The sequence below is a fragment of the Bactrocera latifrons genome, unplaced genomic scaffold (genome assembly GCF_001853355.1).
Source record: "Bactrocera latifrons isolate USDA-ARS-PBARC rearing strain unplaced genomic scaffold, ASM185335v1 scaffold_27, whole genome shotgun sequence".
NCBI lineage: Eukaryota > Metazoa > Arthropoda > Insecta > Diptera > Tephritidae > Bactrocera > Bactrocera latifrons.
Window position 1 is genome coordinate 45,484 of NW_017536296.1, and position 24,548 is coordinate 70,031.

Here is a 24,548-nt window from a genome sequence, read left to right on the forward strand (position 1 = left end):
TCATAAAAAGCGCACCTTAGCCGTTTCATTGTGAAACACTTGTTCCGTTGCAAAGAGCGTCTGCAAGTTGGTGACCAAAAACAATATTCTTGAGTCATATAAGGCGGGCAACTCATCATGCAACTCGGTATTGAGAATTTCATAGGTGCGACGAGCTTCCTCCAGCTGCTCGCGTCCTTTCGTGAGCTTTAATTTTCAATAAGCGAAAAAATAATTATAATTATATCGAGAAATTTTATCACAACAACACAAGACTTACCTTGACATCATCCTTGCGCTTGTTAGCATTGGCCTGAAGACTTTGGAATGAATGGCGTTGGCCATCATAGTCAATCAGCTTTCTATTGCGTTTATCCACTTTTTTCTATAAAATAAATAATAATAGTAATAAATATATAAATATATGTATTCATTATTTTTGCTTTAAATTTATAGCTCACTTTCATTTCTGGAAATTGTCCAGTGTATGTATTCAACGGAATCAATACTTGATCTGCCAATTTATGGGCGAAGTCTTGCCAAAGACTTTCGGCAGCGCCGGTCTGTGCCTGCAATGCATCAAAGCCGACCCAGTGTGGTTCATAGATTTCGGAAATGGCATCCATCAGCGACTTGGAAGCGGTTTGAGCGGCTTTATAAAAGATAAGCAAGTAATTATTGGTTTAATAATATATTATAGTTTAATATTGGCAAATATATTTCCCAGCACTCACCACGAATACATCTGATGTAGTTGTTGAACTCCTTTTGTAATCTGTTGGCATTAGTTTGTTGGCGATTGAAGTTATTTAAATGATCGTCGAAAATATCATCGGCAGTCCGGTCGACTTTGCCCAAATTTTGCAAAATCTGCAAGACAATTAAGGAACGAAGCATATAAGTATTAGAATGTCAAATATATTATATTTTTTGAAACAAAATCTTATTAAATCCAATAAAATTGTTGGTTCTAAATATAATATTACTTGAAATTAAGTGACGTTTTAGTTATCTTTTTATAATATGCTCAAATATGCTCTTAACAAAGTATTACAATTTAACCATTAATTTTTCTCAATTAGCCATACAATTAACTATATATGTAATTAATAACAATAATAAGTTTTTGCAAAACTCCTAAAGGCCTCGTATGTGGGCAGGGATGATAATATTAAATGAGAAAATTAAAAGTTCTTAGAATAAGTGACCGTCAACTAAAATATCGTTATGTTGAGGGTTTAAGTACAGTTAGAATTTCCAAAAAATCGATTTTTTAAATTTTATTTTCTTAAGTACATATATTTAAGGTGAATATGTTCGAAGCTATACGCAAATTTGAAAAGACGTTTTAGGCCGAAATTTTGGTCAAAAATCTTTATTTTTTTTTAAACCGCCAAAAAATATATATTACTTTTTTCTTTGTTTAATTACTAGAATTAACATTAATTTAACGAAATCTGTTTAATTTTTAATTTCAAAGGATCCAGTTCAGAGATATAGTGGTCACCGCAAAAGGTCTTTTTTGAGAAGAGTACCCGGAGATTTGCTGTAGTTCGTTTAGAAATAAATATATTTACTAACACTAAGTCTAAGTCTAAGATAATTTAGCAGAGGACTTAATTAAGTACAACCTGAACAGAAGCTTTTGTACGTTATTTCCATGGTTCAATTCTTATAACATTATGGCTTCATAAATGTTTCGGCTAATTGACCAAGGCATCAACCACCATAAGTGAATTAACAGTTTCCATAAAGTCGGTAATTGACTAATTGACTGAATTAAGAACTATTTGAAACGTCTGTTATACTCATAACATACAATATTTCTTTGAGTTGTTGTAACAAATATTTAACTATGAGCAACTACCTAGAAGGAATTGACAACATGAAAAAAATGTATTGGGAAAGTCGGGATGAAGATTGTTTAAATATGTAAATGTTTACTGGTTAAAAATAAGTTTAATTTTATAAAAATTTTAATTCAAAGAAGTCATTTAGGGGCGGAGAGGGCCGCAGATCGCAGAGGAAACGATCCACTCGCTATAGATATTGTTAATAAGCAATCTGTAACTCATATGTTCTATTTGGATAAACATAGTTTAAAAGATGTATGCACATCCAGGTTATTCCATTATATGTAGATTTTGAATATTATATTTCAGGCAATCATGGTTTTGCCATTGACTTTAGTACAACTTAACGTTTGACAACCCAATTTTTTAATAATATTACACTCATGCCGATAGATCTACACCTCGTCCCACTATTTAGAAGTTATAGTAAAGAAAATAGATCTATTAAGTTTGTGAGCAGCTTAGAACTTCTCTAGTACAACCGCCAAGCAATTTGTTGTGTTATTGCAACTCTATAGTTTACTTACAATCATTGTGGCGAGTTGACAACGGAAATTTTAGCTATGAAATTTGATTCCCAATGGCTTTTGTTTGTTTACAAACTCAGAGGTAATATGAGTAGCCACTTTATGGTGGAAATTTTTCTAAAGATTTCAAATTGTAAACTAATGTGACGATTTTTTCTTCATAATATATCTATTTTTTGTTGTATTTGTTGCTCAAGAATCGAATTTTCGCCATTTATTTATGCGCAGAGAATATGATTTATTTTTGTTGCGCACCATTTTTGTCGATTTGTAGGGCGTTTGCAGTGTTTGTTAGTATTATTCACACTTATGCAGATGCAATAACATACTGCTATTTACTTAAATTAAACTAATATACATACAGACAAGTGTGTACTAAGAGTAAATAAATAATGAACTAAACTGCAATGGAGTGTTATGTGTGGAACACAATGCTAGCGACAGACTGCAGCAGCACGACAGTGAACTGAAAATGGCGTTGTGAATCCTACTACAAGAACGTTTGTGAGAGGGCAGCAACACAAAACAACTCAGTTGTCCAGTTTGCATGTACACAATTTTGTTGTGGCCATACTAATACCTCGCACTTCAATGAAATTTTAATATTTTGTTTAAAGTGAAATTTTTAAGCAAAAAATAAGTAAATAGGTAAATTTATTTGTTTTAAATTATCAATTGTTATTATAAATGATGTAACAGAGCTATTTTATGCTTTTATTTGTAAAATAACGTCAGTTTTGTTAGAGCTTTGAGTAATTTTACATTTTACATATTAGTGGCATCACCACTCTACCTCATCTCTCTATCTTCCATTCTACTGTCAACTCTACTGTGGTCTTACTGTCGTTGGTAAATATAGGATAAAATTGAAGTTAGCGAGAACGACAACTGTCGGCCTGCAGTCGTGTAGTCGTGCAGCTGTCAAAATAGGTCCGTCCATAAGAACGTGTGTATTTTAATATTTGACAGATGTTGTTAGCAGTCTGTCGCGAGCATTGTATTCCACACATTAGCCGTGACTTTCAAATATATTCATATATACATATGTATATATCTAGCATATATATATTTTTTTACTTTGCACTGCTACATTTTATTGTTATTATTATTATTATTATTATTATGGCGCGTATATTTCATATTTTTATGCATGGTTGTTCGTACAGTCGTGGAAATAATAATAGACCCACTCGTAAGGACTTTATTCTGATACTTTGCCGGAAACAAAGTTTAGCTATCGTAGCTAGGTAATAAAAGGAGAAAATAAAAGGAAATTTGAATCGTTCTTTTGATATCATTTTTTAATTTAAGGTTTTGCAAAAGAAACCTGAACTCCTGAGATAATGAACAAAGCAATGGGAAGGCTTTATTTATAATTTCTGTGAAAATGTTAAAGGTCATTTCTTTTTGACGTAATTTGTCAAAATTTGGTCTGTAATATTCTTGGAAACTAACAATGTGCCCTCCAAGGAAATGGAAATATTGTCATCGGCCGACTTATTCGACAGTTTACGGAATATACAAGGTGTGTTCCAAAGTAAACAGGACTTTTTGGAATGGAAATGGAATTGAATATCTCCAAAGCATCGATTTATCGCATTTTGACCGAACATTTGGGCTTACGGAAGGTGTGTACACGGTTTGTTCTGCACAAATTGACTGACAACCAAAAATTGCTTAGAATCCAACATTCGAAGGACATCATTGTAACCGATTATTTGACCAAAAATCACATTTTAACCATTAACCACTTACCGTATTCAATTGATATGGCACCGTGCGACTTCTTCCTTTTCGGAAAAATGCATTTTCACATGAAAGCAGAGCGTTATGCAGACGTAGAGACCATTCAAAAGGCTTGCAAGGGCATACTGCCGGCCATACTACTCGTTCGACATGCTTTTGGACCGTGCAAAAAGCTGTATTGAAGCCGAAGGAGACTATTTTGAATAAAATAAATTGATTTTGCCGAAAAAACCATTTGTTCTGTTTTGTTTTGAAGTCCTGTTTACTCTGGAATGCAACTTATACATATATAGTTATATAGTTGATAAAGCTACATTTTTAGCTTTGTGATCTCAAAACTTGAGTAAACGCAAAATTAGTTAAAAAATGAAATTTAGCAAACCTACTGTCGGTGCTTGCCTGCAAAAATATGCGAAAAAGAGGTATTTAAAACGTCTAGCTGGTTCCGGACGTCCGAAGAAGAAGCAAGTGTATGAAAGATTGAACTAGGATGAGATTCAACATTAACTGTAGTATGCGCCTGCTTGAACGGCAGCGAACTCGACAATGGTTAATCAGAATTATTTTATGCCAGATTTTAACATAACTTTCAAACCGCAAAATACGGATACCAAGTGCGAAAAGTTATCAATTATGGTAATGCGAACATTTTTGCTTCCCAAACCACACTTATTATACTCTCCCAACAAAGTTGCTAAAGAGAGTATTATAGTTTTGTTCACATAACGGTTGTTTGTAAGTCCTAAAACTAAAAGAGTCAGATATAGGGTTATATATACCAAAGTGATCAGGGTGACGAGTAGAGTTGAAATCCGGATGTCTATCTGTCCGTCCGTCCGTGCAAGCTGTAACTTGAGTAAAAATTGAGATATCATGATGAAACTTGGTACACGTATTTCTTGGCTCCATAAGAAGGTTAAGTWCGAAGATGGGCAAAATCGGCCCACTGCCACGCCCACAAAATGGCGGAAACCGAAAACCTATAAAGTGTCATAACTAAGCCATAAATAAGATAAAAAATATATTAAAGTGAAATTTGGCACAAAGGATCGCATTAGGGAAGGGCAAACTTGGACGCAATTTTTTTGGAAAGTAGGCGTGGCCCCGCCCCCTACTAACTTTTTTGTACATATCTCGAAAACTACTATAGCTATGTCAACCAAACTGTATAGAGTCGTTTCTTTTAGGCATTTCCATATACAGTTCAAAAATGGAAGAAATCGGATAATAACCACGTCCACCTCCCATACAAAGGTTATGTTGAAAATCACTAAAAGTGTGTTAACCGACTATCTACTAACCGACTGCATCCAGGCTTTTTTTAAATTGAAAATGGGCGTGGCGTCGCACACTTATGGACCAAAAACCATATCTCAGGAAGTACTCGACCGATTTCAATGAAATTCGGTATATAATATTTTCTGAACAGCTCGATGACATGTATTAAATATGGGTGAAATCGGTTCACAACCACGCCTTCTTCCAATATAACGCTATTTTCAATTCCATCTGATGCCTTCTCTGTATAATATATATATTAGGAACCAATGATGATAGCGGAATAAAACTTTACACAAATACGGTATTTGATGCGAGAGTATAAAATGTTCGGTGACACCCGAACTTAGCCCTTCCTTACTTGTTAATATAAATATTTTCATTAAATAATAATCAAGTTACTGTAAGCACTAATGTTAATTATTTATTTTTTCTTATATACATATACAAATATACTTTAGCACAAACTATTCGCAACATATATGCACAACACTGTATGCTTAGATAAACAATTTACGATTGTTTTGTTTTCATTTCTATTTTTTTTTTTTTTATTTAAATGTCTGTAATTTGAGCAACTCAACATGCACGCTTTTGTAAATTTGATGAATTGCTTACAAACAAAACGTGGAGTTGCGAATATGAAGCCGACGAGCGAGTTTAAGCGAATGAGTGGGCAAAATGAACTTACACGCCACAGGTGTACAGTGGCAAACGTAGTTTAGTGACGGTGAATTCATTGCGAGTGCGAGTTCGAGTTCAGATGAAAATACTAATACATACATATAGTGCCATTTGTGCACTTCACCTTGACATTGCCGCGTCATAATTTTGCGCACTTCATATGAAGGAAGCATACATATGGAGATGCAACTGTATGTAAGACTAAATGGAAATACGAAGGGTAGTAGCGGTTTTGAATTATACGTTTTTAACTAATGCATAAAAAATGAGACCATTTATTAGGCTCTGAATAACGAGAAATTGCGTTTCTTTATTTTAAATCCATTACTGACACAATTTCCTGAAATAATAAAATCTCTAAATATTTCTCGAAATAATTCGATTGTTGTACCCGCAGTGTGGCACGTAGCCCCGTCGTGTTAGAATCAGTTGTTGCCAAGATCATCTTTTTCTAATTGCGGCCATAAAAATAGGTTATCATCTATCTATACCGCTCTTCATTAACACGAACAATGTCATCAACTTTATTTCGAAAGAAGTATGGACCGATTATTCCACCAGAACAAAAACCACATCAAACTGTCAACTTCGGTGAATATAATGATTGTTCATCCTTAATGGGTGAATTTTCTTCGCAACAGAAACGACAGTCTCAATACTTGGGAATGCCTCAGAATCCACCAATTGCGGTCTTCAGCAGCACTTGCCTGGAAGGCAGCAATATTTTCATTACTTCAAGCGGTTCTTTGTCTTATTGGAACTTGAATATTATGCAAAGAAAATGTACGCTGGAAATTTTCAACTATTCAAAGAATAACTAGCATAGATGAACGATTATTACGACCATAAAATGGCAAAAGCGCATGAAAAGTAGTAATTGGAGAACGATTATTTTGATAATAAAATTTCAATAATTTGTATACGTTGATCTTGCGTTTACGTTTCCATTATGAAATTGTAAACATTACTGAATGCAACGAAAAAACAACTACAGCTCACGACATATTAAAAATGCCCGAAACGACATTTAAAAATCATATCATCATATTGAAAAGCCCATTATTAATATATAGTATTCATACAAATCCATACAAGGCTCATTATATGAAAAATGTTGCTCATACGACATGTTGCCCTTGTTAATGGCGAACTTAAAAATAGCAATAGAAAATAGGTACAATTTCTCTATTTCATTAAAAACTTAATAACTTTTAATCTCTTTAAAATAATTCTTTTGTTTTGTAAAATTGGTATGTAAAAAAACATAACAAAAAATATATAATATTTTTCATTTATGTATTATTAGATGAAAATAATCCGACAACTAACTGTTATAATTACCGCCCACGATCTCAATGAATTGCGTTGATTTTAGGCGGCATTTTGCTGGCGCTCTCTGCCAATCCAGTTTTATTTATTGCATATATACATTAATTTTATTTATGTACTTTTTACTTCAATAAAACCAACAATTTTATTGCATCAGAAAATCCTACGCAATAGAAGGTCGCTTGGCCAATAATAACAACAATACACTCGTACAGCTTTAATTCGTTAAATAGTATTTGTTGTAGTGTAACCAATTTAGCAACACTTAAATATCTTAAATTTTGAAGAAACTCTTGGCAACCACAAGAAATATATGTATTTATCTAAAAAAAAACAAAAAAAAAAAATCAGTTTCGAGCTGTGAAGTTTTCAATTGTTTCAGTTCTCTAAGGCATAAAAAAGTGGCTGAAGTAGCTTGTGGGTTGATGCGAGAAACAGTGGCAGTAGCTAAAGAAAGGATAGAGAGATAGGTATCAAAAACGACTCTCAAAGTAAACACTTGTATTTACGAACTGCGATTTTGAAAACCACTATAAAACGATATACACCTGAAGATCAAGAAAATTGTGGAACTTTATATACAAAACTTCCATTCACATTTCACTTAACATTTACATTTTTACCTTAAACTCATCTACAGCGACGACACAAATTTATGGCCTAATAAGTATTTAAAAAACAAAATTCTCATATTTCGAATGCGAGCATTTCTGAAAAGGCTCTACAGGCTTCCTTGTATGCAGAAAAGTTTTGTTTTTTTCAATATCAAAGTGCTGTATCGATGGTGAGTTGGTTTCATGGGGCATGCAAAGAGATGGTAAAACGGGGTTAATTCATGCAACACAAAGGTTTGGTATGTTGAGACCAATTGTTTTATAAGTAGAAGTTTAACTCGCAAAGCTCAAATGACGTTGAGCAATACCAAAAGCTCCGTCAAGATCGGGAAGGATCTCGCCGAACTGTTCGATACCAAATGAGGTTTCAAACAAGTCGACTCCCTATCGTGCGACTTCTTCAATCAACTCCTGGATGTAATATTTAGAGCTGCAGAGCTGAATAAAGAATATTGATTTAACTGGTCTCAACAAACGCGCCGTGTAGTACACTTAATCCAACGATTTTTCCAGTTCCCGAAACACTTTTAGAAGCACTTTTTGGGGTGACCTTCAGTGATTTTTTTTATCTCTTCGATCGACTGAAAACCATTCCGATGATTGTAGACTTCTTTGCATGTCAAACTCATAAACCCATGTCTTATCGGTAGTTATAATGCTCTCGATCGATTTTAGATCAGAATTCGCATGATCAAATATGTCCAAAGAGACCTGTTTACGGTACTCTTTATGAGTCGACCAAGAATGCGTTTCGTACCCAAAATGTTCACCAAAATCATTCGAACGAACTCGTGAGAGATATCGAGCTCTCTTGTCATCTCTTGAGGAATCGTTTAAATATTACTATTTTTGAAGATGCCTTTTCAGACTCTAAATATTTTCCTACTTGAATAATTTCAAAATAATGCCCGCAGTTTGTATAAATAATATGAAAATTGGCCGAAAAACATACAAGCACTAATAAAAATAAGTATGTATAAACTGTAAATACAAAAAAATTTGCAAAATACTGCATCCTAAATTTATGAAAAATATATTCAATTGGGGTACTCACAACCCCTCGCAAAGCATTGTAAATTTTTACACTTGTTTAAAAAAATTGTTGTTGGATTTCATACAAAAATGAGTTTAAACATTCACAATTCTTAATGCTATGTTTTCGAATCGTTATAATTTATAACTTTATGAGACTTGTGAAAACCATAAATAATTTTGTAACAAAAAATTGGTTAATAATGTAAAAAATGCCTCAAATATAAGAAACAAATTAATTTGCCTTATCATGCAAAATACAGCATTTTTTTATATACTATTTTTACATAAAAAACTATATATATGTATGTATATGTATACACACATATAAATGTTGATACGTGTGTATGGCAGTTGTAAGCGCAAACTCATGTTAATCGCTTGGCGGGGCTGTGGGCATGATTTGTACTTCTTTCTAGTACTTTTGCTTTTGCTCGGCCACACTCACTTGTGCTCACGGCTGCTCCCGGCGTTCGGCCTCTTTTAGACTAGCTAGTCTTTAGCTAAACGACGACATGTTTTCAAGCATTTTCCTTTTAGCACAAAACGCTCTTTGCTTTTTGCTGCTTTTTATTTATAAAGCGTGGTCTTTAGACAACACGCGCGCATATTTTTAGTTGAGATGTACTATGGTACATACATACATACATATGCAGATGAGTTGCTAAGATTTGCATATTGAATATTTCTCTGGTGAAATTCGAAGTTTGTAATTTTCTTCTGTTTTAGAATTTTATAGAAAATATTTGCTTTTGAGGCATTGCAATGCATTGAGGAGAGGGTTTATTGATGTAAATGAATATAATTAATAGTTGGCAATTTGTAAAAATTTATATTTATTTTGTTTAATAATTAAGTGAGGTTAGATGCATATTTTCTAAGTAAAGAGCAATTAAGGTATAGCTTTCAGTATAATTTTCGTTTATTGAATTGTTTTATTGATAGAAATACTGCTCGATCGTATCGAAAGGACCAGCGTAAGGCAGCAGTTCTTCACCGTTTAATAGCACAATTTGTGGCTCAATTAAAATACGACAATTCGACTCAATGTTTCTAAGAAAAGAAAGACACCAAAAAAAGGTAATTTAAGTATTGCTGAAGCTTGGTGAAGGATATTAACAAGAAATTTATATTATCCCTTACAGACAGCCGGTTTAATGAGCCGTTTAGCTATTCTGGACTAGAAGACATTTTGTTAATTGACTACATTAAGAGACTGTCTTAAGCTCTGTTTTTAAAGATTTTCGTAAAACTGGTTTTTTGTATCAAGAGGATTAAAAACAGCCTTGAATTCCAACGCAAAATCAGTCGTCTCAACAGGTGCTAGGCATGAACAATGATATTATTCGATAAGTCGCCCTTAGGAGCATTCAAGGGAAAGGGTTTGCAGTCGATGGAATGATGAGCTGTACGAGATATTCGGCGACATTGATATAGTTCAGCGAATCAAGAGACAGCGGCTGCGGTTTATAGTTCATGTTGTCCGGCTGGAAGAAAACACTCCAACTATGAGGGGTTTTCGATTCAGTATTCGCCGGGGGAAGCAGAGAAAGAGGAAGACCTTCACTTCGTTGGACAGAAACCTAGCGACAGGCGCGCTGTTGTTAGCTCGGAAATAACCGAGTACGCAGTGGCTACCCCAGTAAGCAAGAAGAAGTAAAGCACAGGTTATCTACATAGTTTACAGATTTGTGCCAAATTTCTTCAAATATGTTCAGTAAGGTTTGCCATTTCATCGTGTAACAACACTTCAAAATTATTTAAGCTTAGTACGCAAATTCACGTTCATGTTCGTAAGAAATTCGTAAATTCACGTTGACACATTATGACTGCGTCAATAAATAAAATTGTCAAATGACAAAAAATTAAAACAGAACCTATTTTGATCGAATTTGAGTGTTTTATTTCATTTTAACTGTCGCTTATACTATTCTATTGCTTTTAAACCAGTTGTTTATTCGTTTTGTCAGTTTCCAAAGTTTGAGTGTCGAATACAGCTATACAATTCAATAGAATCTCCACAAAACATTATTCTCATGTTCCCAGGCAAAGCATAATAATTTTCTAAATGATATTAAAAATGCAAAATATTATTTAAATTGATCTTTTATTAATGACGTTCACCCAGACATGGACGCATGTCGCTTACATTTAGATAAGTGGGTCAGTCTACTATGAGCCTCAGCCACACATTTGAGCTTAATGCGAGTAATTAAACGTGTTACATTGAATACGCTTTTCACTAAAATATTCACACAAATATCCTATACATATCTATACACCCATGCACTCCGGCTAGCGATGCTTCCCCCTGCTATAAAAACACATGCAATAAAAACCTGCAGACATATGCATAGAATCAATTATACTTAGGTGTGTATGCGTGTCTATCTTTAAAGCACTGACGTGCAATCTAGTATAAAGGCCGCCCCAGCGCATCTGATAATATGGCAAATGTTGGAAGTAAATTATGATGTTAATGGTGTGTGGGGCAAGGCAATGCTAAGTGGCGCTCTGCTCGATGAGACAAAATGCCAAAAGGAAACCGCTTGGCCTTGTAATACTTTTTACATAATGACAAATGTGATCGCTGAGAGTTCTTTTTCGGAAATAACGACGCAAATAATGTAGGGCAATTGGCTGCTGGAAGCATACATATACGCACATTTTTAGAATTAAACGGTTTCTGAAGGGTTTTTAATGTTTTTTTTTGTTATTTTTTTGGATGATGCGCTTCTTTAAAAAATTTAATATAGAAATTTAAGAACGTTTGAAAACAGATTGACCTTATTAAAACAATTTGGGAAACAGAAAGAGATAATAAGATATTAAGGTGCTTTATCTGTAGATTATTCGCCGAAACTTCGAGAGTAACGAATCGAACAAACAAGTGATTTCAACAGAGTAGATTGGTGATATAGTAAAAAAAAAAAGATGGAATAGCAGGCGCTTATCTTCTTTAATAAGGTATTCACATACTAAAAAGGATTATTACATTGGATAGTTCTTGTTTTTAATTTACATTTTTCGAGGTCCTCTTGTGAGTAAAGCTGGTTCTGAGCCAGAACATGTGGCCTCGAACGGAACAAATAATAATCGGGCGATGAAATATTTGAGGAATATGGTAGGTGGAGTAGGACTTCCCTTTTAGGCGTTTTCCAGGCAAATTTTAACGGGTTTGACAAAATGAGGTCGAGCCTTGTCATGCTTTCACGTGGCTCTCCTGGTATTGAGACCATAAGGAATCCAAATTCCTTGTTTCTGCATCATTCCTAGCGCATGTAATAGCTTCAAAATGGCTTAATGAGTGATTGTGAACTCTGAAGCAAGCTTCTCTTGAGTTTGACATGAAAGATTGTAATTCACTGTCTTCTCAGATTTTTGGCCTTCCTACCATTGTTTCACTTGGGCCAACAACACTGTAAACTTTTTCGAGTTTCCGTTGTGCTTCAGCCGCCGATTTCTTTGTCAAAAAGAAGAAAATTAACACTTTTCGCATATGATGATTATTTTTTCAAAAAAAATCGGATATATTCGCACAGCAAAAAAAATCTTAAATATATAAACAAAGTGCCTCAGTTTCTTTTTCAAATGTTTAGGTTAAGTTTATCACGTTTTGGATACATCAAAATCGAACACGACTAACAGCAGAAGCCGTCTACTAATAAGCAGCGGGAACTTGATAGCGCCCCTAATAAATACAGATGAGTTAAGATATTTGAAGTCCTGATTTCTTTAACCACCTCTTTCTATAATTCTCCTCCAAACTTAAAGGAACGGAGGTACATGTATTTTATACAGAAAGGAGATTAAACAAAGAAATAAAAGGTATTCTATTATTCTATTGTGAATCAAAAAAATTTATTCTCATCGTTGAAAATCGTCAGGCAATTGTTAGAGAGATGACAAGAGAGCTCGACATCTCTCGCGAGCCCGTTCAAATGACTTTGGTGGATATTTTGGGTATGAAACGTCTTCTTGCTCGACTCGTTTCGATAAACATTATTTTTTTCTCCTTGGAAATGCTTGATCGTGCGAACTTCGATCCTACATTCATAGAGACCCCATTATACTCGCCGATGAGACATGGACAATCATCGAAATGGAGTCAAAAATCGAGTCGAAACCAAAAACAAAAAAAAAAGCACACACCAAAGCTCAAACAAAAAGCTGACGGCTATATAAAAAAAGTGATTTTGAAAAATGTTTGGGGACTGGTTAAATCGTTGGCATATTACATCTTGTGGGGATTTAAATATCCACCGTTATATTTTTGTATGTTATTGCACAAAGCTTTAGACAATTTACACAAAACCCACTTAAGAGCAAATTATTTAAAATTTCTCTATGAGCATCCATCTTTGTATCTCGAACATTACTTTTACACACGCGTAACCCTGATAGTCAAGCCTTATCTGCTTAACCATCTACATATATCTCTATGTATGTTTGTATTTGTAGGAGATAAGCAGGTAGAATAATATTTGGAATTCGTTTATCATGCGCATTTGTTTAAGCAGTTTTGCCACTGTAAATTAAAACGATGAACAACAAGAAATAAAGTGAATTAGACGCACACAAAGGCGCATAACGTCTGCCGGAAGAATCTTATTATAATATATTTGGCTTATAATACACCTAAATGTATAAATGAGTCTGTGTATGTAAAATGCATGTGTGTCTCTAACAATATGCAAATATTCTAGCTGTTAGAGCAAAAAGAGAGAGAATATAAAGAGTAGCGGTAAAAAATCTAGAAATACCCCGAAAAAGACTACATTAACAACAGGTTGTAAAAGTTGTGCAATGCAAAAGTAATTTAAATACTAAAAGCATACAGAATTTTACAAAACATTAGTACTTTATGCGCGAACACATCTCTCTCTCCGAAACACTTATTCACTCTGAACATTTTCACAAATCTCTGCATTGACAAGTCATCAACAACTGGGCGACATCTGAGCTGAAATACGCAGCAAGCGTGCGATTCTAACTTGGCCAAATGAGATGAGGCAATAGGCAGCACTCATACATACATACGAGCTTGCATACATATGTATATTTTTATAATAAATAACTACATTAATATATTATGTATTTACAGTTATGCGTGAATATTTTGACCGCTTAGAACAGCGAAGAGCAATGCGTTAAGGAGCAGGCATCTCTGAACAAGATTGCTTTCGAAAAATATTTTCTATAAATGAAATAAGTGCAAAGATACATACTTATATATTTATGTACAAATGTATTGATTGTCGAAACCTGCCAGTGCTGACTATCAAAACTGTCGCGTGTGTTAAGTGAAATAAAAATGGAAAAAAGGAAATTTCCCATTGTAACAAAAAGATAGCCGGAAATTGTAATTAAATTAACCGGGTAAATGATATAATAAAAAAAAATATATTTTGCTAAGTCGGTAGCACTGTTCTTAATTACTATGCCAAATATGAGCGTGATTTGTCAACTAGTTTGTCTACAGCAGCTGCTTAAGTCTGCTGCTTACACTTCAGTAGTACAATGCATTAAAATACAGAACAAAGATTTTATCGCATATTTAACCATAAGCTCATTGACTGAGAAGCAATGGAAAAGAGATTACAAAAGATATTAGAAAAATTTGTAAGAAACAGTGATAGCCTGACTAAAGATCTTGACTAAAAGATCTTGATTTTCAAAGATTTCATATTGTTTCAAAAATATCGCAAAATCGCTAGACCACTTTATACGAAATTGAACACTATGGAGGCTTTTTTGTGGAGAGAAGATCTTGAACTGCAAATCTTATCCATCTTTTTCATAATCTCCTCTAGATGATATTTAGTTTTTACGTCTATAAGAAAGCATTCCTAAATAAGGACAAATGGGAACTCAAGCCTTCCCGAATCCGGAAATAATATTTGGCAGTTATTGGACAATAGTCATAGTGATTTTTGCAGAACACATATGCTACTTATCTACGTGACTTTTCTACAAGACTGTAATACGATGGACATTAAGATCTGACCAAACAAAACTGTGTAGGTACCTTCCGTCTTCAACTCAATACAGAGATGACAGTACTAATCTGCCAAAAATAGTATTGATCGTAGGCGGATGAGTGACTTGCTTTCTGGAGCGTTTGCAAATGAACAATACGAAAAAAAACTAGTTCTAGAGTTTCGAAACCGTTACCTAAATAATATAAATTATTGGAGAACAATATTTTTAATATGACGTTTTCAAAACGTCACGTTAGCTGATTAGAATTTCTATCATGGCATATCTCTCCTAAAATTATTCGTATTACTTACAGCCGCATATTTCCTTAATTTGTAAGTATTCATTGCGAATACATTTTGCGCAACACTTCGCAATATAAGAAATATAGTAACTCGCACTGATCGTTATTGACAGCGAAAGTTCCGCGCGTTGCAGTTCAACTCAATTAAAATTCAAAAAATGCGTCTAAAAAATGTTTTGTGTTATTTTTTTCGAATTGCCATTTATCGTTTTAATGCTTTTAAGCGATCGATAATGAAATGCAAAATGTGGCCACTTAAATAATTACCGCATTTATGTATGCAGACAATTAAGAAGACAAGAGGTTAAGACCCCAACAGACATATATAAAGTCGCATTAGTATTTGTTTATGGAATATGTAAGAAAACATAACAATAAAATTTAAAAATATATAAATATAAAAATATAAAATAAAATTAATTAATTATGCACGAAAATCACGTTTGACAACAACGCGCCGATTATTTACATTATTGTTGGCAATCAAAAGTAAAAGGGGTATGGCTGGCAACAGAAGAGCTTGTGATAAGAAAGCCGAAAAGGAATTTTGACTTTCAAGAAATCGCTTTGAGTTTAGGTATGTCTTAAAAAATTGTGAATATGCATAAGTGAGGTTATATTAGTAAAAAGTTGGTGTACTACTACAGGCAAAAAATAGTAAAACTTTGTTCATAATTTTTTTTTTAATTTATCCTTCTGAACCTATGTCGTCTCCCTAAAAGTAGTCTCCTTGGGCCCCAATACACTTGTGCTAACGTTTTTTTTCAATTCTCAAAACAGTTATTAAGTCTTCAAGACGATTAGACTCGGTTTGTGTTTACGTTTCGAACATACTCTAGAATTTTCCGTTTCAAAACTAAAGGAACACAATTGTAACGAGCAGAAGTTGATAGAATATGAGAACTATATTTTGCTACTACTAAAGTTTCAATGGAGTATCAATAACCAAAGATTCTTAATATTTAAGTGTCAGAAATCGGGTAATCAAAAGTAGTAAACACTTGATTGGGCCCCCTGAAAGTAATATTACCTGCTCTAAGTTAGAAATATGTACTTTGAGCTGCTTAGTGATTGCTAGGTTAGGTTGCGTTAGATAACCTATTTTCGTGTTCGTTTGATACCCAAAAATCTTAGGTATGAATCAAAAGACGGCCACTTATCGACATAGCGCTTAGAGTTTGCCAAAAATTGATTATTGATAGTATAAGTTTCAGTTCATTCGCCAGTTTAGTTGAGATTATGACAACCGGGACAACAAAAATAAGCTGGCAGGACAGGTGTCTAGATGTTTCCACCTCATCTTTCTTCCTGCAACTTTTACAAGTTAAGGTTTAAAATCTTTAGCTTCGCCGGCATAGCGTCAATAGTACAGAGTCCAGTTAAGGCATCTATCATTGCGGCAACCGGATCCAAAAAAAAAATAGTGGTCCAAAAAACTTTCGCAAACCCCCACAAGTGCTCTGGTTGCTGGTCAAAGCTTGCTAAGCTCGCGTGAGGTCCATAGCTCTAACGACAGAAATCACGAGAACAAGGAAATATGTGTTGGTTTCCATCCTGTTGGGATTTGAGTAAGGATGTCCTTTCTTGTTAGCTTATCTACTTTACAGTTTCCGACGATTCCACAGTGACCAGGCAGGGAAAGTCGAATATGGAACAAACTAGATTCAATTGCTAGTGAGATCATGCACTCCTTTACTAGTTTTCCCGGAGTATGATAGGACACCTTCACAATATACCTGCCGGCTATGTCCACGTTTGCTGACTGCAGAATGGCATTAAATGCCACAGTTGGTATTTGTACGGAGTACACTACAGATTTTAATAAAAGCAACTCAATGAACACGTTATAAGGAATATGACCTTAACGAATTAGCGACTGTGACTTCACCGATCGTCTTCCACCATACAAATACACCAGTGATGGCTAACTTCCCCAGAATTTTGGAAATTTCACTTTGAACTACTTGCTGAGGATCTTAGAACCCAATTTTTAACTTGCTTCGGACTTTATAAATAGATAATTCGGATCATCATATATTTAGGTGATTAAGAATAACGAAAGCTACCAGCTCTACAAAGTACTTAAATTCTTGTATGTTTCTTTAAAACAGAGTTTTAGTATTACTTCTAATTGTAGATCAACAGCAAGGGTGTTTCATTCACTGCTTCTAGTAATCATTCTCTCTATTTTATTATTCCCTGAAAAGCTTTGAGCCTTCATGAAAGCTCTCGACCAAGATGCAAGGCATTAAAACGACAAGGACTAATATCCACGGTTACGGAAGCGCGGCAGTCAGTCGCTTTCATTGTCTTATAAAAAGTAACAACTAAGTTAGGTCTAACATAGACTCAGTAGTTAATATTTTCAAGTTTTATCAAGAGCATCAATGTGCTGTTGCTGTCATTTGAACAACGTCACTCCATATATCTTTCCAGCTCTCTTTTCCATAAAAACTATAAGATCATTCATTTTAATACCAAAGTAATACATAATATTGAAACGATTAATTGAATACAGACAGTTTCCGCTTAATCAAGCAATAACGGCATTAGGCATACTACAGACATACATATGTTTCTTTATTTGTGTTCATCGAACGCCTTCATTGTTTTTATGAAAGAGACGTAAACGGTAATTTTGTTTTGAATTGGAAACTGTGTGTTAGTTCAGTTGGCTTTTCTAATAAATAATACTAAAAAATTATGTAAATCGCCGTACCACCATTTGTAGTCATTTTACTTGAAACTAGCTTGTGATTAAAAGATCAACAACAATTGTTGTAGGCGACTGTGATGTGGGTGTTGGACGGTGGTGTCAAGCAAGACGGGGAAAGTATATTAACTAGCTGTAAACGAACGACATTTAGTTTCGTCATGTGTTTTACTCGTTTGTATTATGTTAAAAAAGCAAGCCTAATAAGGTTATTAGAAGTTCAAAACTATATATGGACACCGAGCTTGGCACTTTTTGAACCGACAAAATGATGACTAATAGTTCTAAATTGAGATGTGCCCTTACCAATACTGGTTTCTTATATGGTCAATTCGGTATTTGAGGCCACAAAATTATGAGAAATTAATTTACCGAAGTCTGCCTGTTTGTCTGGTCTAGATAACTTAAGTAAAAATTGAAATTGTTAATATTGCATCCAAATCATGTCCACAAAGATCGATAATATTCCAAACTACTAAACCCATTCTTCTTCGTCACTGAAGTTTTAAGGTGTGGGTTAAATTTTGTACTTCACTAAAGACTTTCCATGCAAAGGTTGAGCGTATCATATCCAACTGTTGAAGCTAAAGTTTGGACTGATCAACATTATTTAGACTCTGCACCAGAGAAACGAACCATTGAAAAGCGGTTTGTAACTTTCAACGAGGCGAAATCAGCACCGAGGACGATGAAGGCAGTGGATGCCTTAAAGAGGCTGTTACCGACGAAAATGTCAAAAAAATTCCCTAAATAATGTCGGATGCCGGTAAAGTGAAGTAGTTCGAGGGAGCTGAAACTCTATATAGTTTTGTGTTGCATACTTTGCTATGCGAAAGCTGTGTGCAAGGTCAGTGCTACGCGATCTTATAACCCTTCAGAAACGAATTGATTATTCGGAGAAGTGTTTGAAGTTGCTCTATCGTAATAAAATCGAATTTTTGGGTCGATATGCGACAATGGATAAAAATGGTTCCATCATTTCACATTGGCTGACTACCGATTGGACTGCACATGATGAACCAATCAAAAAGTGTGGAAAAACGCAAAAGTTGGCTGGCGGGTGCAATCGACCACAACACATGCAGGGTGGGATAGATACCGAGTGTTGAAGAGGGCAAGCCAAAAATAAAGAGACCGAAGTGCGTGAGTATGAAGAGCTTGACAAGCTGGTCGATAGGGGTAATGCTGGAAAATTCTACGACAAGATGCGGCTACTAACAGAAGGTTTCAATACTGGAGCATACTCTTGTAAAACCCCCAGAGGGGATCTAGTGACTAATGTTCAGAACATACTAAAATTATGGAGAGAACACTTTTCCAGCCTGCTGAATGACAATGAAAACATAACACCAGGATTTTGTGAACCCGATTCCCCTATCGATGACGATTGGAGCAGACGTTCCATTGTCCCACCATGAAGCAGTTCGAATAGCAATTACACGACTGAAGGACTATAAAGTGGCGGGGGCCGATGGATTGCCGGCCGAGATAGTCACACACGGCGGCGAAGAACTGATAAGAAGCAGGCAGCTTTTTTGTACAATATGGTCTTACAAAAATATGCCCGACGATTGGAATTTAAGTGTGCTCTGACAAATCCACAAAAATTATTGAGACCCCAAAATCTGCGCCAACTAAGGTAGCAAACGCCTCAACATCGCATTGAATGTTCTTCCGAGAGTAGTGTGTGAAAGATTAAAGATATTCACCATGCGCCAAATTGTGGAAAAAACCCTTGATAAAAGAATCGACACAAACTGCTTTTGACAGCATGAAATGGAGCTGCCCCTATGCCGTTATGTCTTAATTTGATATCCCTGCAAAAACATGGCTGTGTAAACTGACGATGAGCAATAATAAAAGCTCCGTCAGGATCGAGAAGGAGCTCTCCGAACTGTTCGATACCAAACGAGGTTTCAGACAAGGCAATCCCTATCTTGAGACTTTTGTAATGTACACTTGGAGAAAATACTTCCGAGCTGAATAGAGGAGCTGCCACCTTCTTTGAGAGTGTACAGCTGCTGACGCACACCGATGATATCGATATCCTTGGTCTCAACACCCGTGTCGTTAGTTCTGCTTGCTTCAGAATGGATAAGGCAACGAAACAAATGGGTATGATAGTGAAGGAGTGCAAGAGCAGTCGTCTCACTCGCGACTAGGCTCCCACGTCACTGTTCACAGTCATAAATTTGAAGTCTTAGATAAAATCTTCCATCTTGGAACCACCAACAACGTCAGCATTGAAATTAAACGCAGAATAATTTTTGTTAACAGTTGCTACTTTAGACTGAGCAGACAATTGAGAAGTAAAGTCCGCTCTTGATAATATATGCTGCAGAGGCATGGACCAACATCTGATGAGTCGGCGTTACGAGTTTGCGGGAGAAAAGTTCTGCATAAAATTTATGATCCTTTGGGCATTGGAACGATGCACTGTACGAGATATACGACTACGTTGACATAGTTCAATTTGACCTTAAATGCAGTGCTATATCGCAGTATTACTAACCACTTAAATAGTATTCCAAAACAGACTATTTACGAGACCTCCCACGCCTTGTTAAGAGATAATAAAGAAAAACTTTCGATATTCGCAACTAACGCAAAATAAATGAAGGCAAAAATTCCACACAAAATTAAAATGTTTCTTGAATACTTGACTCATATTATCTACATAAAAAGGCGCATATTTTGCCAAAATGGAGATAAGACATTTGAGGAAGCGTCAAAAACTATCTGATGGCAATTAAGTGAGTCGGAAAACAAATATTGGTGCTTTGACTTGGGCAAAGAAGGTTATTTGCGCAAATTTAGCGCCAAATCATTAAAAAATACATAAATTTACGTATATGTATACTTATGAGCGTCGTAAGTGTACACTTTCGGAATTATGATTCTACAAAAAAAGAGCTACGGACAGATTTAAAATTAGTACCACTCTAAATATGTCACAGCTGCTTAAGCGCTCACACTCACGGGCCGCACACATTTTTTTATGCATGAATATGTAAAATTATGCACGGGTTTTTTAAAGTCCAACGAACAGTTGCGAGAAAAATAATGCGGACAAGAGCTGGTGTAGACGAACTTTACCGCGCCGCTCAAAATCTTGCAATTTTTATATGTAACAATATATATATGTATATATAAATGAATATATATGTATATGACTTTCTGTATGTACTTGCCACGCGGCCGGCAAGTTGCCGTTCTGACTGAGTACTCGCACTGCTCGTACTACTCGCTGTTATTGCAGAAACTTGCGACATAAATTTTTTTACACATATAGCAGTCGGCAGCAACAGTTAACAAGTGCAATGCGCAACAATTGCTACAGACAGACGGAAAATTAGATGCCTAGTACAAGTAGCTGCATGTTGGCAGACAAGGCGCGTGTGCAAGGGAAGTGGCCGGAGGCGAGAGAAGTCGCTTGGTTGGCTGTGAAATGCAGAAAAGTATGAGTAAATATGTATTTAAAGAAAAAAACTGTATGTATGTAGAGTACTGCATTTGGCCCAGTTACCGCAAAGCGAACAGGAATTCACAATTTTGCCATTTTGCTGTTGTCAAGGTGTGTGTGTGTGTGTGTGTGTGAGCAAAGTTATGCGGCTCGAAGTGATGGACCGTGGCAGCGTCAAAGGGAAGGTGCACAACAATATATATTTTATGAAGTGCATAAATACTCGCAAAAGTGCAACAAGCAGTCGCTGTAGCACCAACTGCCAACAGCCTACAGTCACTAGCAGCAGTGGCGGTGGCAGCGGCAGCAGCAGCAACAAGTCAGCAACAGCCAAGTCAAATTAGTTTAGTTCAAAGCTACAAATGCGCACGGAGCAATTAACATAGAAATTATAACCGTAGAAATGGTTTGAGTTTGGTGCAAGTACCGTTAGGAACATTTAGAAAGAGGGCTCTGATATTGTAATGTTTCTTAATCGTCAGCAGAAAGCTACTGAGCATAGCTTGAGTTTAGACGAGACGGTTCTGGAAGATCCATGAAACAACTGTGAAAATTTCACAGTTTACGAATTGTTGGAAAAGTGCTCAGACCTCAATATGTTATTTTTGTCTTTGTGGTTAAAATAAACCCCCGATTATATTAAGAAATATTGCCGAATATACATAAGCCCGGGTCCGATGTGGTCAAGACAAGACAGTACGGCTAACGGAACTCAACCACTTATCATCTATCATCGGGTCATCGGACGAGAATTTAATTTTGAAACGTGGCTGAAAGAGCCAGACTTTTTTATTCAAAATTAAATCGAACGAAGAAAATAGAAAGACGAACAAACACAGCTGATGGTTCGTCGTTTTTCTGTGAGGTCGATAATATTTATGCGCCTTTCTTGTCTTTCGACATAGTTTTTTCGGAGTGATAGTCAGCTTCACTTCGCCGACGAGGTAGTTAAATAGTCCCAAAAGTGTTCTGTCATTAGAAGTGAGCCCCATCCATTTCTGGCACAATGTTTATGTAAACTAGCAAATTTAACGAGCTTAAGACGAAAAGCTACCCGAGGACATTCAAGAGTTGCCATTGCATCCAGAAAATGAAAAAACAACGGTTTGAGTGATTTGTGGTCCGGTTTAATCAACGGTCTATATTTCTTGAAAAATTAAGCCGGTGACAACGTAACCGTGAATGACAATCATTATCGCGCCATGATAACCGATCAAATATGATGTTTGAAATTGAAGCTTGTGATCACGGAGACATTTGGTTTGAATAAGAGAGCGCCACTTCCCACACATCGTATCAATCAATGGATTTATTGAGAAAACACTTAGCTGAGTAGATAATTTCATGTTTTGGGTCGATCGATTGGCTACCAATATCACTTTTTCCTGTGGGGATATAAGCCTAAAGTCTATGTGGGCAATCCCACTTCGATTTAGGCCTTGAAGTAAAACATCACGCATGTCATTCGCCAGTTACCAGTCGAAATGCTCGAAGGATCAGAGGTTGCACTCAGCGGATAGACCATTTGAGACGTAGCCGTGGCCAACATAAATAACAAACATTCCCAATTAAATTTGAAGTTTCTGAAAGTAGGAAACCTCGAAATGGATCATGTTATACAAACTAAGGAAATATTGTCATAGCAGTATTTCTGGCGCAAACGAAAAATCTGTCAGAGCAAACTATCCCCCTTGAGAAATCACTCCGTTTTCAATACAAGGAAGTACTTATGTCTGTCAGGAGGGCCAGAAAATCGCTTTGAAGTGCTTAATTTACCAACAGGGATGATTTAATAAAGACAAATATATGTTTATAAATATTATATACTATATATAAATATCTACAGCTTACAGTAGAATTGGAATTGCAGAAGTAGCACAAAAGCCAACAAACAGACTATTAGTCGAATCATCTAAAAGAGGTGGGTGGGGTGGTATAAGGCGGGGCTAGGACCGTACGTTTCCCCAATATTTGTTGTTGTCTTCATCTACAGAGATAACACGGAAGCGCAACTGCGTGTGAAGCAAATATTGCTGAAGTGTGTTATAATAAAAATGTAAAAATATGAAAGAGGAGGAAAATAATTAAAAGAGCAGAAATAAAAAGCAGCAGCCCCTGCAAATAACGGCCAATTCATTAGCTGCTGGTGTTCGCTGGCGCGAGGGGATTGACGATTAAATCCCACTGCGCTGATGAAATACACAAATTGTGTCGTATGAATATGTGGCGTGGCGTGTGGAAGCAGTCACCCAGTCAGTGGCAGCAAATGAGCAAACAAGCGAGCAGGTGAGCTCGTGAGCCGGTAAACCGGCGAGGCGCTCACTCAAACGCTAATTTCAATTGCACGCGCACAAATTAAATTTATTTTACAATTTCTTCCGTTTTTTGCTACATCTTTCTTTCGCTTCGACTTGTGACTTGAACGTGTGGCGCATGCCGGCGTATAACCGTAAATGAGCGCAAACGGTAGGAAGTGTCAAAAATATAATTGTTTCATCTCTGCCGCGGTGCTCGCATTCGCTATGCGAACAATTTAATTTCCTGTGAGACAATTGGAAGAAAATGTGGTTGAACATCGGTGGCGAAAACGTACAAAATCATTGAGGAAGTATATTAACGAAGAGCACTACTTCACCGATTAACGGATTGATAAAGACGATTCGCTGAAGATGCGAAGAAGAAATTATAGATTTTTGACTTTTTATGCAGATTTTTTTACGAATGTCATTTTAAACAGTTCTTGTTGCATATAGTCTAAAATAAATATTTTTAACCACAATAACATCATACCCGATCAGCCACATAAGACGAGCTTATGAATTCGAAATATGTTGGTGGAAATTCAAAATCATCCATAAATGTTTACCTGAAATAAAAGAAAAAAAAAGTTTATTATTCAAAGCAAATAAAAATAAAAGTTATACAAATTAACAAATATTCTAATATTAAAAAAAAAAAATTTTAAATTTAAGAAATAATGCTCGACACAATCTGATCGCTTTCCCTCTCTCATGCACTCGTGCTACAGCTACACAGCTATTGTTAGA

At 35.6% G+C, this 24,548-nt stretch overlaps 1 protein-coding gene across 1 annotated transcript; it reads right to left on the reverse strand.

Moving 5' to 3' along the window:
• On the reverse strand, nt 1-24,367 carry LOC108969880 (amphiphysin-like). The gene is made up of 5 exons (XM_018934866.1): nt 24,292-24,367; nt 714-849; nt 441-631; nt 260-364; nt 1-186 (listed from the first exon to the last, which is right to left on the reverse strand). The coding sequence occupies exons 1-5, from the start codon at nt 24,355-24,357 to the stop codon at nt 1-3; spliced, it is 684 nt and encodes a 227-aa protein (XP_018790411.1). The 5' UTR covers nt 24,358-24,367.
• Nucleotides 24,368-24,548: the final 181 nt, after the last annotated feature.

Bases quoted from the DNA above. Each gene is read 5' to 3' on its own strand.
- LOC108969880 (XM_018934866.1), bottom strand. From the start codon at position 24,357: ATGGATGATTTTGAATTTCCACCAACATATTTCGAATTCATAAGCTCG. The intron at 850-24,291 runs GTATGATGTTAT...ATTGTCTTGCAG, and splicing joins CGTCTTATGTGGCTGATCGG to ATTTTGCAAAATTTGGGCAA. The intron at 187-259 runs GTAAGTCTTGTG...TGAAAATTAAAG, and splicing joins AGCGCAAGGATGATGTCAAG to CTCACGAAAGGACGCGAGCA.